The 17,617-nt window shown below is 39.3% G+C and overlaps 1 protein-coding gene across 1 annotated transcript; it reads right to left on the minus strand.

Moving 5' to 3' along the window:
* Positions 1-4,998: 4,998 nt before the first annotated feature.
* On the minus strand, positions 4,999-9,022 carry b3gnt7 (UDP-GlcNAc:betaGal beta-1,3-N-acetylglucosaminyltransferase 7). Its single transcript, XM_035652697.1, has 2 exons — positions 8,764-9,022; positions 4,999-7,604 (listed from the first exon to the last, which is right to left on the minus strand). Coding segments are annotated over exons 1-2 (1,257 nt in total). The 5' UTR covers positions 8,766-9,022; the 3' UTR covers positions 4,999-6,349.
* Between the last annotated feature and the right edge of the window lie 8,595 nt (positions 9,023-17,617).

Raw genomic sequence — 17,617 nt, forward strand, 5'->3', positions numbered from 1 at the left:
ATATTTAAATCCCACAAGTAGCAGGGAAACTAGATGACAGCGATGGTTCCGCTTTAGGGCCCCTCCAAATTGTGGGACTCAAATCACCAAGCATGCAAGTGATTCTCTCAGACCTTGTGGGGCAGCAAGGCATTACTAGTAATATTACTCACTAGTAACTAGTAGTGTAACTAATTACTAATAAACAGCCCTCCCCAAAACAAAGGAAATTCAGTTTTTTAATAGTGTAGGAAACTAGCCTGGAAGATGGAAAGGCTTTACATTCAGCAGCTGAAAATATTCCTATCACTTTAAATTTAGCAAACAAAACTGGATTTTAAGTATGTCTGAATCTAAGGGAGAGGGGACAACTTTGTGGGGAGTAGTAGAAAAGTAATAGAACAAATCTAGTCTAATTACTCTTGGCAGGGAGTAATAAGTAATAAATTACTTTTTTTGAGTAACTAGTCCAACACTGATACTTACACTGTCAATAACAAGAACAACAAAGCTAAACAAACAGTAATTATGCGTGCGCGAGTAGGTGAAATAAACTATTACACAATGTACTCTGGAAACTGGACTCGATTAACAGTGACCCTGTGCTGCTGGGCAGGTCTCTCTCTCAGTGACACTACCAGACGGGACAGCAGTATGCTGTCATCCCGAGGCCCTGATAGCTGAACAGGGATCTTTGTTCCTGAAGGTGCCTGGGCGGGAGGCCCTGATGATGGCACCACTGAATACCTCCATTTAGAGATTTGTTGCCCCCCGCCTCGAACGGTGACAGAGGTCATGCTAGCTTTTCTCTGTGGCGTTATGTCAGCCGTCTAGAATGTCCCGTGCGCTTTCTTTTTGATCTCGGAGTTCACCTTTGAGTGCTTTCCTGTTGTATTCTCCTTTATCAACACAGTCATCCGCAAAGATACAGTAGAGTGTTAACATGAGCTTCACTATGCAGTTGATCAAATGCAACCAGTAATATACAATAAAAGTTGCAGCAAGCTGCATAGCTCTGTATGTATGAGTTTTATTCATAATGGAGGTAGCAGGGGGAGGGAATCTGATCAGGGAGGTGAGATTTTACAGACTAGATTTTTACTAATAACTGCCAGACCTCAAGCATGAAGCAGATTTGATAAAGCATGATGCTGAGTCAATGGGGCATTGTGAAGAGGAGAGAGGACAGAGACCGATACTTTAGCTCATTTTTTTAGTGGCTGGTCTAAATAGGGCCCTCTTTAAACAGGAGTATACTGCTCGGAGTCCTCTTCACAAAGGATCTTTGTCAAGTACATGGTGTCCTATAGCACAGATGTACTATGAAGTCGCATTGCCTTGGCCTCTTTTCCAGTGTGACATGGGGAGTCTGTACTGTCATTGAGTGGGCATACAAATAAGAATTCAGCTCCTTTACATTTCCTGCATGTGTGTAATAGAGAACATACTGTGCTTGCTTTCTTCACTGCCCTAGAACCATGCATGTGTAAATCTTTATTGCTGCCGGTACACCCTTGTACAAAGATTCATTTTCAGTATCATAAATTTAGATGGGGACCAAATGCCGATGTTTGCAAAAAAATATATATAGTGGAATAACATGGAGTCTGTTAGTAAATTAGTAAATGTTGTAAAGATGTGCAAGTAGATGGATTTCATAATCTTCAGACAGAGCGAGGCTAGCTGTTTCCCCATTTCCAGTCTTTGTTCTAGTGATGTGTCGTGACCGATGGTAGCGGCTCCTGTCTAAAATTTCTTTTTTCTTACTTAAAAAAAAAAAAAAGAATACAAGACAGGATAATAGCATGAACCTCTAATGTGTTTGTTGAATGTGATCCAGAAACATTTCACTTTGGTAATAACATTAAGACTCCTGCATGTTAAGACTTCTATGTCATGCCAGTTTCCAACATAAAAAACACAGTTTAATAAAAATATTATGTTCAATACACACATGTTTTTACATTATTTAAGGTTTTTATACCAAGCATAATGTAAAATTACAGTTTTCTGTTAATTATATGGGTTGGTAATTACATTGAAGAATTTAAGTGACATATGTAGACACATAGGGCATAATATTGGCTAAATTGTAAGAACCAGAAGTGGTACTAAATGAAGAGGCGTGGAGTTGAAAGAACGAGCTCTTATTGCTGAACTGAGCCAAATTATCTGGCTAACAAAAAAAAAGGAATTCCCATCTCTACTTTGTGCTAAGCTAAGCTAACCACCTGCTGCTGTGGCTTTATGTTATATTTATTTATTATATGTGTAGTATTGATCTTCTCAGTTCACTTTCTGCAAGAAAGTGAAAAGATATACTTCCCAAAATGTCAAACCATTTCTTTCACTTTGCAGTAGGGCGAATTTAAGTTTGTTTTCTAGCGTTATACTGTATTGGACACAACCTTAGTATTTGTCTGTATCACACACATTTCTATACTCATGTTTATGGTGATTATTTAGTTAATCAGTCCAGATTTTTTCAAATGACCGCAAAGGGACAATGTTAATTTTTTTTTTTACATATCTGTGTACTTTTTCTATTGTTTTTTTTTCTATCCTTCAGGCAGCCATTTGTTGTAATTTGTCTCAGTACACGACAAAAGTCAACTGGTATTGCACGCTGTATGAGATGTCGTGCGATGCCTGAAAGGCTGTCTGTAGGTTGAGGAATGTTCTTTTTAATTTAAGCCCAAGCAACAACATTCCCATCTTCAGCCCATGCCAATGATGGTTCTCCAGAGGCCTTTGAAGAAAATAGAGGGCTGGTGTGAAAGCTTGCAGGCCCTTCCAGCTGACCCATTGACCATGCTGACATCAAAAGCTTCCTCTAATTAGTGTCAACAAATAAGCAGCCTCTCGTCTGCAAGGCAGGTTGGGAAGCTGTATCTATACTCACTTACAGTCAAACATCATCACTTACTCGTGATTGTGCACATTTTGGTTGGTGGTTGATGAGTCAATCCTTCCTGCAACAGAATCAGTGTTTTTTCAGTCACTTCGGCCGGGAAAGATTCAGAATTTACCTGTTACTCGTCAGATTAACAATTGTGTCTCTTGACTTTTAATGCGACCCCCCTTCCCCGGCACGTATTTGGGTTTCAGGTTCCTCTTTACTTGCAGTTCCAGTCTGAGCTCTGAGGAAGGGCTTGAGACACTTATTTTAAACCGCTCTGTCTCACACATAATTCACACTTACTAACCACTAATTGCACCTCGTGCATGCACTTCCTCAGGAACTGCTCAAAGTACAGGAAGTTCATAATAAAGTACAAAAGTGAATTTAATTTTTTTTTAATGCACACAGATCTCAAAACGATTTGACTGAGAGTCCTTTTACAGCCATATCTCTAAAGAAATACCTTTGCTGTTCAAATAACTGTATTTGTTTCCTGTGGTTTTGTTTATTTTAAATAATTCAGTTAAGGTTTATAAGACTGAATCAGATATCAATCTCTATCTATCGATGGTTCAACTTTATGGTTACTGTCTTTTTTCACTAACATGCTCACATTGACAATGCTAACGTGCCGATGTTTGGGGCGCCATAAAGTTAACCATTATTTCCAGCATAGTTAGTTAACATGCCAACATTTTCTAATTATCATAATTTTTTTTGCAGGTATTTGGTCATAAACCAAAGTATTCATTCTCTCACGGACATTTATTGGCGCGACACCATGTTAAAAGACAAGAAAGATATTTGAATTATCCCATGGAACTACTGCTTGTGTGTCCTATCAGTAAGCGAGAGTTGTAGTCATAGGCATTTTATCTGTGGTTGCGATGAGGGGCCCACCGGATTCTAAAACGAAACAAAAATTTGGTACCTTTTCACACAGAAACATTCTTTTGTCGCTTGTGTTTCTTTGAACATTGAGCTGTAGAATTCACTTGCACCAATAACTTACTTGACGCCCCTCTGCATTTCATACCCTCTTGTTGCCAGTAAACAACAGAGGAAATTTACAGATGTTAATAGAACACCTTTAAGTTGCTCACTATTGCCTCTTAACCCTTATTGTGTTTTGTTAAAACAGTCTCTGCAATGTTAAACCTCAATGGAAACTAAATCACAGACAGTAAACGATAGGTTCAGTGTAAGGTCATAGTGAATATACCACACTGATAAAAGAGATAATTCAGCTCATTTTCTTGATAACTTTGACTCCATATCACTACATTGTGTTTCACAAAGAGGTAAGTTGAAAGAGATAAACCCTCTTAAGCTATGCTTCTGTATTGGCAAGTGTGCCCCTCATGAAACACAATATAGAGAAGATCCAGTGTCCCTATGGCTTTTTTTTTTGCCTTTGTCCTCAAAGAGATTGTGAAGAACAACAGGAAGGTATTTGTTTTGTTTTGTGATGCCCTCTTTGTCTTTTTGGGCCAACTTAAAGCTCTAAACAAAATCTTCACTGTTCACGGTTTCAGCAGTCCTGCTTGGTGAAAAAAGACACCATATTTGGCATGGACACTTAATGTCCATGTCAACATAAACAGTGTGAAATGTGACACCAAGTAAGCAGCATGTGCATTACTTTTTTGAAAACGAATACAAAATAGACCGTGGGAATGTTTCCCATGCCAAATAACAAAATATTATTGAAGAAAGTTCTGTCTTCAGTTTGAGATTTTTTCTTCTACCAAAATGGACGTTCTGTCTCTTACATTAACATATGAATTATCAAAGCGACGGTCCTTTGACATCTTCTCAGAGGAAGACAGAGAATACTGGACACACTCATGGGTTAAGTTGCTCAACATTAATAAAATAAACACTTACTGGATTGTTTTTTGAGTACACCATTATCACTTTCACAGCTGTTTTGAGCACATATGTTTTCTTCACTGTTTAGTTGTTTAACTGATACCCACATGTCAACAATGGACACTTTTTTTCCCAGTGACCTGATATGGATTTTCACATGGATGTTCGATGCTGATAAGGCCAAACACAAAAACAACTAAGCTAGGACAGATTTTCAAAGACAACCGTATTGTCAAGGTGTTTATTTACAAAGGACATTTTATGTACATTTTGATTTTTACATATATTTACATCACCTAGACATAATCACCACCCGCTACACCCACAACATTCGTCTTTATAATCATTGAACATTCCATTAATATCCTCATCTGATATTTTAAATTAAATAGAAGAACCCCACATTTGCCCCTTTTCATTGGGGGATGATTAAATTAATATGTCAGATACTCGTACCAGCAATAGTTTTAGTTCACAGTGTCATTGTAAACCCTCTACCAAATCCATGTCAAGTATATCAGCACATTCAAATCCACAAACAGCATACAAGTAACAAGTTTAGAAATTTTGTTTTAAAGTTTCCAGTAGTATAAGAGTAGTAGACGTCCAGATCAAGTCAGTCACATTCCAGAAAAAATGAGTGCAAGGACCTCTAAGTGTGATTAAAATCTTACTTTAGGAACGTGTACTGCATATCAAGATAATGGTTTCATGGTTACACTTACAGTAGAAAAGCTGACCAATGATGAACATTAGGAGTTTTTCTTTTTATACCAAATCAATGAGGTAGAGAGAGTTGTTTCTGTCTCTTAACTGAAACTATTTGAAGCCACTGCAGCATGCCATACTGGCGGCAATGTGTAACACTTACTGCAAACCCCAAAAGGCTTGCATAACTACAGGTTGTGCAGCGTGTGCAATGGCTTTTCGAACCCAAGTTTCCAGAGCACACACTAATAGTAACTGCCCATTATTTTTCAAGAATAAACTACAGCAAACATTATTTCCATCTGACCTATCTGAAAGCGCGATATGTTACTGCAAATTCAACATATTCATGGTTTTATCACTTGCCCTCCCAACAGATTTTAACTTAACTTAATTTTTTTAGGTGTATTCACATTAATGGGTTAGCTATCATTGTTGATTTGGTGCCAACTCACTGACACAAGGCTTCTGGATACTTGGCCCATGAAAAACTTATCTAACCATAAGGAAAAACAAATACAGGTTCGGCCACAAGGTGGAAGGCAGGGGAAATAACTGTCCTCCTTAGTGTGCCCATTGATGCAGCAACTCAACTTTGGTTGTTGTCTCAGAATCTGCGTGCTGACAGTGTTAGTCCTTCAAAGCCTATATAAATACACGATTCTAGGTCAACCTTTAAAAACTCTGTATAATTTACTTGACTTTTGAGGAAGCTCCTCCAAAAATTGAAATTGCATGACTGCACAGAAACAGTAAATTCAAAAATTGTCCATGGCCGCTCTCCACAAAGAGGGAAATTTGCCTTTTGACTTTCATGAGTCATACTTGTATCCACCGAGGTGTAGCTCAGCTCTTTTGGTGCTGTCCTTACCTGGTGTTCCCATCAAGCTATAGGATCTCCACTTTTTGTGAGCAGACCAGGTCACTGTTGACCAGATTCCACATGTGCATGAGGTCCGACGGAAGCAGCTTGTGCACCACAATCATGCTCTTAAAGAAACAGGGTTCTCTGTTCAATTTACTGTTTTTATTTTTCACCAAGCCAAACGTCTTAAAGGCGTTGTGTTTTACAGGAGTGACCTGAAGCACCTCCAGACACATGCCCAAGAAGACATCATCGATGGGGTAGAGCTCCAGGGTGTCTGCTACCCAGTGAAGCCTCCTTGCCAGGGTCCCATCCATCAGAAAACCCCCTCCACCTGCATATGGAGGGTAGTGTGTCTTATTATACAGAACCTGGGGGATGTAGTATTTGTTTTCTTTTTTACGAATGGGCTTAGCCTTGAAGATCACATCCCCCACAAACAGGTTCTTTGTGTGCTTGCTGCTTTCTAGAAACTCAAAGATATTCTCCACGCTGACAAACACATCATCGTCCCCCTTGAAGACGTAGCGTACGCTGGGGCAGTAAGTGTGGAACCACTTGAGGAAGTGAGTCTCCTTAAGCGTGAGGTTGAAGAAGCTATCATGGAAGTCCCACTGGAGGATGTCGCCGTAGATGTAGTCCTCGTACTCCACTAGCTTCTGATGGTTCGCTCTCTCTGCCTCATTGGAAGGTTTACCAAGAAGGAAGAGGGTCTTAATCCTCTTGCCATCAACCACCTGCTCTTTGCCCCAGGTTTTTCGGATGACCTCCCTGCGATCGTGCTGGGTGGCCACAGATTTTATAACCATGAGCAAATATATGTCCCCAGCGCACTTCTCTGGGTGGTTGAAGAGCATCGGGAAGTAACGGCAGTGTCGAAAAAGCATGAACTGCTTGAAATTTTGCTCCAGGCCCCTGAACCAGTCCTGACTTGAGAGGTTGAGGTTGGCAGTACAGTTAGAGCTGGTTACATCCCACGTTTTAGGGCTGCTGTCCTCTGTGATTCTTGGCTTCTGCGTTGTGGCCTTAACTTCAGGCGCTGGCTGTTTTTTGCTCGACTTCCAGAAGCCTTTTAACCCCATGTAAGAGCCACTCTTCTCTTCCAAAGCGGCTCCAGGCTCCACTCCCGCAGAGGCATCCATGCGTGCCTGCCTCTCGAGTTCGAAGGGAGTCCCCATATTGATGCTCCCCCTCTGGACGACAGTCAGCGCCACGACAGCCAGGAAAAACATGACACTCACCCTCTTGTACACCCTGCAGCGATCTCTGTTGTTCATCCTGGGTGAAGAGAAAGATCACAGATGTCAGTCAGAGATAGGGAAATCTCACTCAGATACCTTTTTATAGATTTTTCAGGCAAACATGCATGGTTTAGATTAAACCATGTTCACATTACTAACAGTAGATTACTTGCTCTTTTTGCCTGCAAAGAAAAGAAGGGCAGATTGTCACCATAATAAGTTCCCACATGCTAACACCATCTCCAGACCTGTATATGCTGTTTTATGTATACCCAGCAACGCAAAGAATAGCCTGAAGGGTTGGTTGTCATTATACTATGATCGCTGTCGGCTTTCTCTGTAACTAGACCCATTTTTGCATACGCGCCATACAACTATCTACATAAAAAGCCAGTGACAATCTAAAATATTTTCTCCCTGTGTGTTGCGGTGTACCATTATTTTATTTGCTCTAACACAAATCACATGTAGCAGAGATGCCCTTCCATTTTAACACAGATCAAGCATCACTTGTCACTTTTTATTTAATCAATGTCACCTCTGGAGTAACATGTGGAATGCACTACTTGAAAAGTGAAGTAACCCACTGTCATGCCAGGGCTCGTTACATCCATTCACGACCCCAGAGACACTCCCATGTGGGCCCCTTTGTCTCTGAAGGAGAGTTTTCCCCTCGATAACAACAAACAAGGTAAATCCTATCCAATTCTACAACCAGCCAACACACCACTAATAAAATTAGAATCAAAGGCCATCTTAACGAAATTCAGCATTTAAATCTTTGACAGTTACACTTATTGGTAATAGAAACTCACTTGTGAGTTGTCTCGAGTCACACCTTGAAACAGCAAACAGCACTTTACACTTTTTTATTTTTTACCCCCCTCCTACTATTAAAACCTACAAGCACAGAATCACCTTGAAATTATTAGCAAACTGAATCCTAGTATGTACTCCTTGCTCTTTTGCTAAAACAAGTGGGATGAGACATTGATCACTAAATTCCAAGAAGCACATTTGCATTTTCTGATGTTAAATGTTGATTTTGATGACTTCAGCAGTTTTAAGAAGAAAGAAATTGTGCGACTGACGGGCGGGTGATTCAGGCGAGAGGACAAGCTCAAATAAGCATCGTGTAAAAAAAAAAAAAGATTAATCTTTAGAATAATGACATATTTGAGGAAGATGCCACTTACATTTTCTCTTATGCTTTCAGTCGATCTGTGACGGTTGCTTGGAGACTAAACCCATAAAAAACAAAAAGCCGATTACTGAGCCCAGAAAAGTGGGATGTCTGGGAGTTTATATCTCATCGGCTTCTGGAAACAAACGTTGTAATAATCCTTTTCATGGAAGCAGTCCCGCAGCCAGTAGCGCTGTGAGAAGCGAGCGGACTGTTTCTTTGCCTGGCGGTGCAGATGTGCGCTGCGGAGGACTGCGCGCTCTCTCTCTCTCTCCCTCACTCAGATTCGCTTTTTAAAGGCACGGTCGCGGCCACGTACCACATAGACCACAGGACGTGGATGATGAATGAACAGACAAAAGTCTAAGCTACACACCTATGGTACACACACTTATCCCACACGCATGATACTTAGTCATAGGTTAACATAGCCCCTCAGATTAGGTCAATATTTTTTTTTTTTTGTTTCCTCTATTTCACTTTAGTCTGAAGGGTAAAATAACCAGACAAGTGTTGTTTTACAGGCATTAGTTATATTTTACATTTTCAATATTTATTTAACTGTTAAAATATGTGTTCTGTAGTCTTTAATCTACTTCCCCCTGAGCTTTCCCCACAATGCCAGGAATATACAGGTAATTATGGAGAAGAACTGTTATTCACTTTGTGCTTTTGGCCTAAAACCAAAAGGAATTTAAGAATTCTGATTTAAATCATCCGTAGGCCATTAAAACTCCCAAATTCAGTAAAAAAATAAAAAATAAATAAGTACTGTGGACATGACTTCCATTTCCTTAGTGAGTTCTAATTTAATTGCAAATCCCTATTCTCCATAGTGTACTGTACTGTATGTGGTGGTGTTTCCTGCCTCAGTCAGCTGCTTAAAACAGGTGAAATAAAAATAATATGTATTCAAGTATCAAAGGTTTCATACGTAAGTAAAAGTGCTGAGATTCTTTCCACTACTTACCTTGCTCTTCACAAAAGAATCAATCAACAACTTTACACAAAAGGGATTACCAACATGGGAACATTCTTCTTTTTTACAATGTGCCGGAGCTGAAGGAAAACCTTTTGAAGAACCAGAAAAAAACATTTTTGTTAATGTCTAATCCCCACTTATGTAACATAGTTGAAAAGAAGATATTACCTTGTATTAATAAAAAAAACACTTTGCTGCTTATTTCTCTCCCTCCGACTACCACAACCTAACTCTATCACCTCTGTTTCTACTCCTATTGTTTCTTGTTGCTACAACTTTAACTACTACACAACAGATAATAGGTAATAAAAGGCTTCTTTGTTTACTAAATAACAATACACCACAATACGCCATTGTAACTTTGTTGTTGTATTCCACACAGCATAGCACTATTTAATTCGTCATCCCTAATTATTACTCTAGTAGTAATCAATGTTTTTGATATTCAGACATAATTACATTAACACCTCACTACAGCTGCTCTGTGCATTTTATTTTATTTTTTTAGCCTCTTTTAGGTCTTTTTTTTTGGCACATTTGCTGTATGGTTAGGTCTCACACGTTTCAAACCACTCACCTATTTCCAAAAAAATATCCTCCGAACCCACTGCACTGTACACAACAGACAAAAAGTAGAGACCAAAACAAAGTACAAATGGAGCGTAAATCCTTGATGACTGACTCACGAGGTAGTCAGAAACGTGAAATGGATGCTAATTGTTTGCCATAAAAACGTTTTAAGCAGGGATATGGTGATGCTCATTTTATACCCTCTAGTGGCCACAACTTGATAAATATAGATTTAAGTAAAGGGATAATATATTGTCGCTGAAACCTTGTTTCTCCATAGTTCGTCACTTTTTTTTTTCTTTTCATAAATCAATGCTATTTACATATATTTAATCAATGAAAAGTATTAAAACCAACATGCCGATGATATTTATAACATATCAAGTGACCAAGCAACCTCAAATCAGAATATCTGTTTTACAGTTTAAATGGACAAAACAGGAACACATCATTAAAACAAATAATACAATAGGAATTATAAAAAACAAGGCACTGTCAAAATTTGAGTGTCTTTATATTTGCACAATGGAAACATGAGGAAGTGGAATTGAACATTTCTTAAGTTAATATAAACCCTTGGCTTGTCATGTTGGCCTCTATGGACAATATAAATAACTAATAGAGCCACAATGATTAGCTAAACTATTCGTAATATTATTCAACCCATACAGTGGACTTCCTGGTATGTGGACAACAGCAAGAGGTTTTGTTATTAATGAGCTGTCACAGAACAAACACAGGTTGTTGTTTTTTTCCAGCTCCACTGCCTTTTACAGCCATTGTGTGACAAAGGAGTTCATATGAGTATGACGGCTTGTAAACTTATGTTGATATATCACTTTTATGGACTGGCTTGTGTGGAAACAATGTTCTATAAAGATTAGAGCTTTTGATGAATGCATCAAAAGAAAGTTTGGTTTTCTCTGAAATGATATGATCTGAGAAATCACAAAGATACTGTGTCCTCAAAAGATGAGATGTGGACATAAAAAAGAATTTACTGACAAGGAGAAACTTTGAATCACACTCTCAAGGTCTCTCAGGCATGAAAACAGAATGAGGACTGGTGATAGCTGAAATGCTGATTGCATAGCTGTCACCACCACAACCGCACTTAACCGTTGCTGTGGCAAACTGCTCTTCCGCCTCTTTATGATCTGGGGAAAGAACAACAAAACGTGTCTCCGTGCTTCAAAACAGGATTTTTTCAATCCGAACACAGCTGTGATCCAAAATCTCTCCTTCCTCTCCTTCTCTCTCCATTTCCTGGATCCAACCAGCCATCCTTCTCAGGGCCATGTGCATCCTGTTGCCTGCTGGCTGTGTTTTTTCCCGTTTAGATTTTTTTTTTCCTCTCTGGGGATTCGGGCTCTGCTGTGTTGTAGTGTTGTAAGTGTTGTAGAGGAGTGAAGTGGTGATGGACACCACAGTCCCTCATCTGTACCTTGGCTGGAAAGTCAGCGTTTGTCACTGATGTCCCTATGAACACAGTAACTCATTGTAACACATGGTCGGTTTCAGGATATGACCTTGTAACTGCAATTATGTTGATTTGCAGTTTTCAAAAGACAAGAGCAACATTAAAGCTGCACTAATCAACGCTTATTTACAATGGATCACATGAGTACTTGAATGTGAAAGGGATGAAACCAAAGAAATGTATCACCCAACTCTCCAGTTCCCCTCATCTTTGTGGTGCATTTTAGCATCATTCAGCTCATAGTTTTGGTTTTAGGGCCTACAACTTTACTGTTCTGGGTCACTCTTGCTGCTCTCATTAACCTTGCAGCAGCAGCAGGCAGTTGTTTTCATCAAAATAGCTTTAAAACCTGCACAGCACCAAACCGTAGAAAGTCCACAACTAGCTGGTTAACATGGTGAAGCATTTCCCAGCTAGCCAGATATTTCCTGCAGGTGGATTTAAAGAGTGAATGTTGGACTTAACACTCCTCAGGTGGCCAAACAGACAACTCCATGTTTTCTCTGTGTCTTTTGACCCCCAAGTGACCAAAAAAAACAATACTGCTTTAAGTAACTTTAAAGTAATATTGTATAATCTATAATCATAGATGACTTATGCTCACATTGCAAAATAATGAAAGTCCTTACCCTGATATACACTAGTACTGCAGGCATATCTAACATCCCTTGAATCGTAGTCACAGTCTGCATTTGTGATGCAAATTAAAAAAAATAAAAGACCTAAAATGACCAAATAAAGAAAAGAGAAGAGGCAATATGAGCGGGTTGTAAAATACGGTATATTGATAATAATAATTCATGCTGAAATGTATCATCATTGAAAAAAAAGTATTGTTCTCAAAAGTCCAAAGGTGAAGACCAGGATATTAAATAGTTAATATTTACAGAAGCCTACAGAATTTATTTCCTGCCTGAGGAAACTTTTTAGTTTTATGATAAATGAGCACCTGTGTGCTGGGAAACGGTAGCAGAGTTGTGAAATCTTTGTCCTGAGCGGGTGAAATGACACAATTTGACGCACCCTTGCCACAATTGTCCTCCCCTCTGTCCCACCCACTTGTCTACTCAACAGCTCCTTTTCACTTTTTGTACTAGTTTATGCGTGAATGAGGAACTCAAGGTGTGCTGGAGGGCTGGGGTGAAAAGGAAAATAGCCTGTTAATACGAAATGGAAAACCCTGCTGCTGTGTTTGGCTCAGAGGAAGTCTGTGCTAATCCCTTGTTGAGTTTAACACACCTGAGGTGGGGCGAGGATTACCCTTGGTCTGTCCCGACTCTTGTCAACTGTCCGAATGAAATGAACGAGCCTCAGAAAATTCATGGTTCCCTCCTCCTTTGGATAAGTGAGGGGCCCTGGGTGCTAACTCCTCAGTCACCATGAAAGAATTTACTCCTGGGGGAAGAAAATGTGGTTTGAGGGGATCATTTTTTCCCTCCCTGTCTCTCTTTTCCACTCAGACGTCAAGTGAGGATGTTCCTATCTGAAAAGGCTGCTAGAACAAAGGCAATGCGATCAAACTGTGTTATGAATGCCCCTGTCAGCTGTGGCTATAGGTAAACACCTGCCCCCACTCGAACCACCCAGAGGCCCCTATGGGTTTAGTAAACACTCTAGCAAGGTCACCAGCGCCCAACTACAAAGGACAATATAAAAAACTCAAAAATCTATTTTTTTCATGCTCATTTTACCAACTGAAATCTTTGAAAGGCTTGTGTCGTGATTTACATCCACATAAATGTCCTAAAGGCGAGGTCACAGGAATGATATTAATAATTTACATGAAGTTATTTTGGGAAACCCGGGTGTGTTCATTGTGTGATTAGCATGTTGCAGCCTAAAAAAAAATCGAGAGATTGGCAAAACTATCTTAAGTCACTCATCTCTCTTTCTTCCATAGCTTTTTAAACATATCTTGTGGTCCTCATCAGCAGAGGTTGTTGCTGAGCCTTATACCCCTAGTGTGGCGTCTTCTTCGCCTCATTGTGATTCACTGAGCTGTAATGGGCTAATTAATGCCCCCAAAGGGCCCGTGGGTAGAGAACACAGACTGGTAATTGACAGTTGGTGAGAACTGCAGTTGTAATTGGTTGTATTCAAAGGTGGCAAAAGTAGAAGTAGCAAAAAAATTGTCTGGTACTGATTCAACTTCTTTAGTGGTCTGAAATGTACTCAAAGTATAAAAGTAAAAAGTACTCTCTTAGTTCTCTACTCTACTGGCTGTTTCTGTGCAAAGCTCACAGTCGAGTCTCCTCTTGCCTTTTTCGGTAAATTTCTTACGTCATTTTTGGTGTTTTTGTCATATTATGTCTATTATGTGTGACATGCACCAGTCTTTGATGTTGGGAAGTCAATACAAAATAATTATAATAATAATAATAATAATAATAATAATAATAATAAAATAAAAAAAAACAAGCCTGATTCGAAAATGTAAAGAGTAGATAGACATCCCCTACATTTCTACACAAATATCTGTACTATCTACTCTTCACATTTTCAAAACAGGCTTGTTTATTATTTTATTATTATTATTATTACTACTACTACTAATATTATTATTATTATTATTATTATTATTATTCCCCCCCTGGAAAGTGAAAAAGTTGTCAGGAAAATAAATGTAAATACTGAAAACACTAAATAAGAGACCACTGCTCACATAGGAACAAGTTTAAACTAGTGCAACTGCTTTATATGTCTCTATTAAAATGTACATATCTTGTAATGTAACTGAAAGTTGTATCTACCCTGTGATTTGGATCCGCTCAGAAACCGTTTTTTCCTTGACCTTTGCTTCCACCAAGTTTCATGAAAAATTGGGCCAGTTTCCCGTAACTTTTTTCCCGTAATATGGCTGACAGGTAAACGAATTGCACCGAAAACATAACCCTCCTTGGCAGCACAAAGGTGAAATTAATGCTTTATCAGAAGTGTTTTCAAACAGTATTTTCCAGTTTTACATGGTAAAAGAAGTTTGTCAAACGTACGTCTGATAAGATGCTGTCAAAGAACAGCACACAGCTGCTGAACATCTACAGTTCTGCGACATCTGACCAAACTCCATCTGCTGATAAAGACCATGTGATGCAGCCAAAATCTCAAGAACAGGCAAATAAGTGGCCTTTGAGTTGAGATAATTTACCGTTGTTTTCAGTGTAGAAAAACAAACTGTCAAGCTCAGTTACAGAAACGCTGGTGTCGTCCACAGATGGGTCACCCTATGTGCGTGCAGAAAAATGCCCAGAGGACATGCAGCTAGCGTGGCTTGCTGTTAAACTAATGCAGCTGTCATCTGTGGCACTGATTGATCTTTGATCCCCTTCCTGTTGAAGAACCAACAGCCTTAGACCGGCATTTACTTTCACAAAACATCCTAACCCACAGTTCGGATTTGCTCTAGTGTAAATACAGAAAAAGTGTAGGTGCATTCAAACTGAAGTTTAATGGGTAGTTTGTGAGGAAATTCCTGAGAAGGTCAAAAATGTAAAAGGTGATTGCCAAATAAGCTTTAGTGTTTGATGAGTGGCCTCTTTAACCTTGAACAATACCGTGCTTATGAAAATATCTACAGCTCTGACCAGAATGCCCTTTTGTCAATATGTAATGATGTTCTTTTTAATGAGTGTTTTTTTTTTTGGTGCATTTACAAAAAACGACCAAACATGGCCTGAAAGGAAACACAGCACAGCTTCAAGTGTTTACAACAAAAGGACAGTTGCAGGGGGTCACTTCTATCTATCCGTTCAAAAGAACCGGCCAGGAGGAAACAGGAGGCTCAGGAGACACAGACACTGAAACGCTGTCTCTTGTTGGTTGGCGATACGTTTTATCAGTAGAGCACATGGCTGTCTACTGATAAACTAACTGAAAGGGGTGCCAGTGAGCCTGATGACAGCTAGGGCTCATCAGTAGAGGATGCTACTGTTGTTGGAGATTTGAGTGTCTTCATGAAAAAAAAAAAAAACTACAAAAAAAGTTTTGGACATTTTTTCCCCCACTGTCATGGTAACATTTTCTCATCAGATTAATTGTAGACACAAGAAGATGCAAGGTCATAAACTACTCTTCAGGTTAACTGTATTAACAAAACCACTTTTTACAATTAGGTGAAAGTTGACTTATTATATAAACTTGCTGTTGCCGTTTCCTGGTTCAACATTGTGCTTGCTTACTTTTTTTTACGCTTTAAAATGTGACATGGTTTAATTTGGGATTTGTTTCAAACCAGTCTAATGGCGCATGATGCTCATTCTGATGAGCTCCACTGTAAAGCTGTGTTGTACAGCAATGCTTCTTCAACTGTGATATAAGTGAGTAAATTGTTATGATGACCCATAGTGGTAATGGCTTAAACTACAAATCTAGGTTTCAAAACACAGAATTATCTTTAAAGAACCAAAGAGACATAAAAATCTTCAATGTGTTCCTGGATAATCATATCCTAATTAACCTGGAACAAGGCCCCTATTGAACCCCTCATTGATATGTTCAATCATTTGGTTTAATCAATTAATTTAGGAATGTACAACATATGAGCACAAAACTGAAATAATAAAGTTCTCAAACATAGATTTTGAGACACTGTTTTCAAGACGGGGCCTCAAGATGAGGTAACAAGGCAGGAAGCACCTACAGACTGTTATCATATCAACTTTCAATTAAATTAGCCCAAACTGGGAACTTTCAGGGCTTTTGTTTGCACACTCTGCTCTACTGGTTGATAACACAGCCCCGCATACAACAGAATAGCCTTACAACTTTTAAAAATGAAATGGGAAATTAGGTACACGCTGAAGGTGAAATGTGTTTTCCTGCTGTAAAGGCCCAGGGAGTCATGAAACAAGTCTGAACCCCCTCAGTTTGATAAAGGCCTGTTTGATAACTTTCCATATCTGTAAAGCCCATCCCCTAGTCTTTATCCACACTTTTGTTTTGATAGAAAGCAGCAGCTTCCTCTCTGTCGCCGTTACAGCTGGCCAGTACCAGCGCGGCTCGAGCTCAGGGTTACGCGGCCACCTGGCTGCAAGTGCGTCAGTCTGTCATGTGCGGCCGGTTTCCTCGCATTGTGCTGCTTCTCACTGGCAGCGACCACATCATTAATCGCTGAATATGTCATCCCTTGGGGGACCACATGTGAAAGTTAGTAAGACTTGCCCAGCTAAAACTAACTGTGTCATTCCTGTAGCCTTTATTTATCAGAGTTGACTCAGAGTTGGAAGTTGACTGACCATCTGGTTGTCCTGGCTGGGTATTATTAAGTATTTTGTGGTACTAACATCTTGATCACAGGAACTTAACCTGTAGTTGACTTGTGTTTGTGTTTTGGACTGTATAGCAGTTTGGAAACACGCAGGATTAGCACAGGCTGCCAAGTAACTTTACTGGGAAAGAAAAGCTTTCACTTAACTTTAAGTTTTGAATTGGCTTCAGTGGCGGCTTTTTTAAAGTCAAATCAACTCTATTAGCCTGGAGCTCTGCAAGAAATTTGTTAATAATTGACATTTTTATATTACCAATGTATGAAATGAAAATGTGAAAGAGCTTGATGAACCTACTAAAAATCTGCAGTCTAGCAGCTCTGTGTAGGAGTGTGAGGCATACATACTGTGCATCGTGTATGTTGATACTCGCTTCAGCATTCCTCCTAATATCCATTTTTGGATTAACATAAGAGATAAGATAATCCTTCACTGGTTACAAACCTTTCTCATTCATTCATTCATTCCCATTTTATGACTTTCATCATTGATTGGTGCAATATACCCTGACTCGAGAGGCATAGCTGCTGCCAGCAATGTCATGTCACCTTAGCGCTTTAATATTATTCCTCAC

The sequence above is a fragment of the Morone saxatilis genome, unplaced genomic scaffold (genome assembly GCF_004916995.1).
Source record: "Morone saxatilis isolate NCDOM2014 unplaced genomic scaffold, NCSU_SB_2.0 Contig12, whole genome shotgun sequence".
NCBI classification, from domain to species: Eukaryota; Metazoa; Chordata; class Actinopteri; family Moronidae; genus Morone; species Morone saxatilis.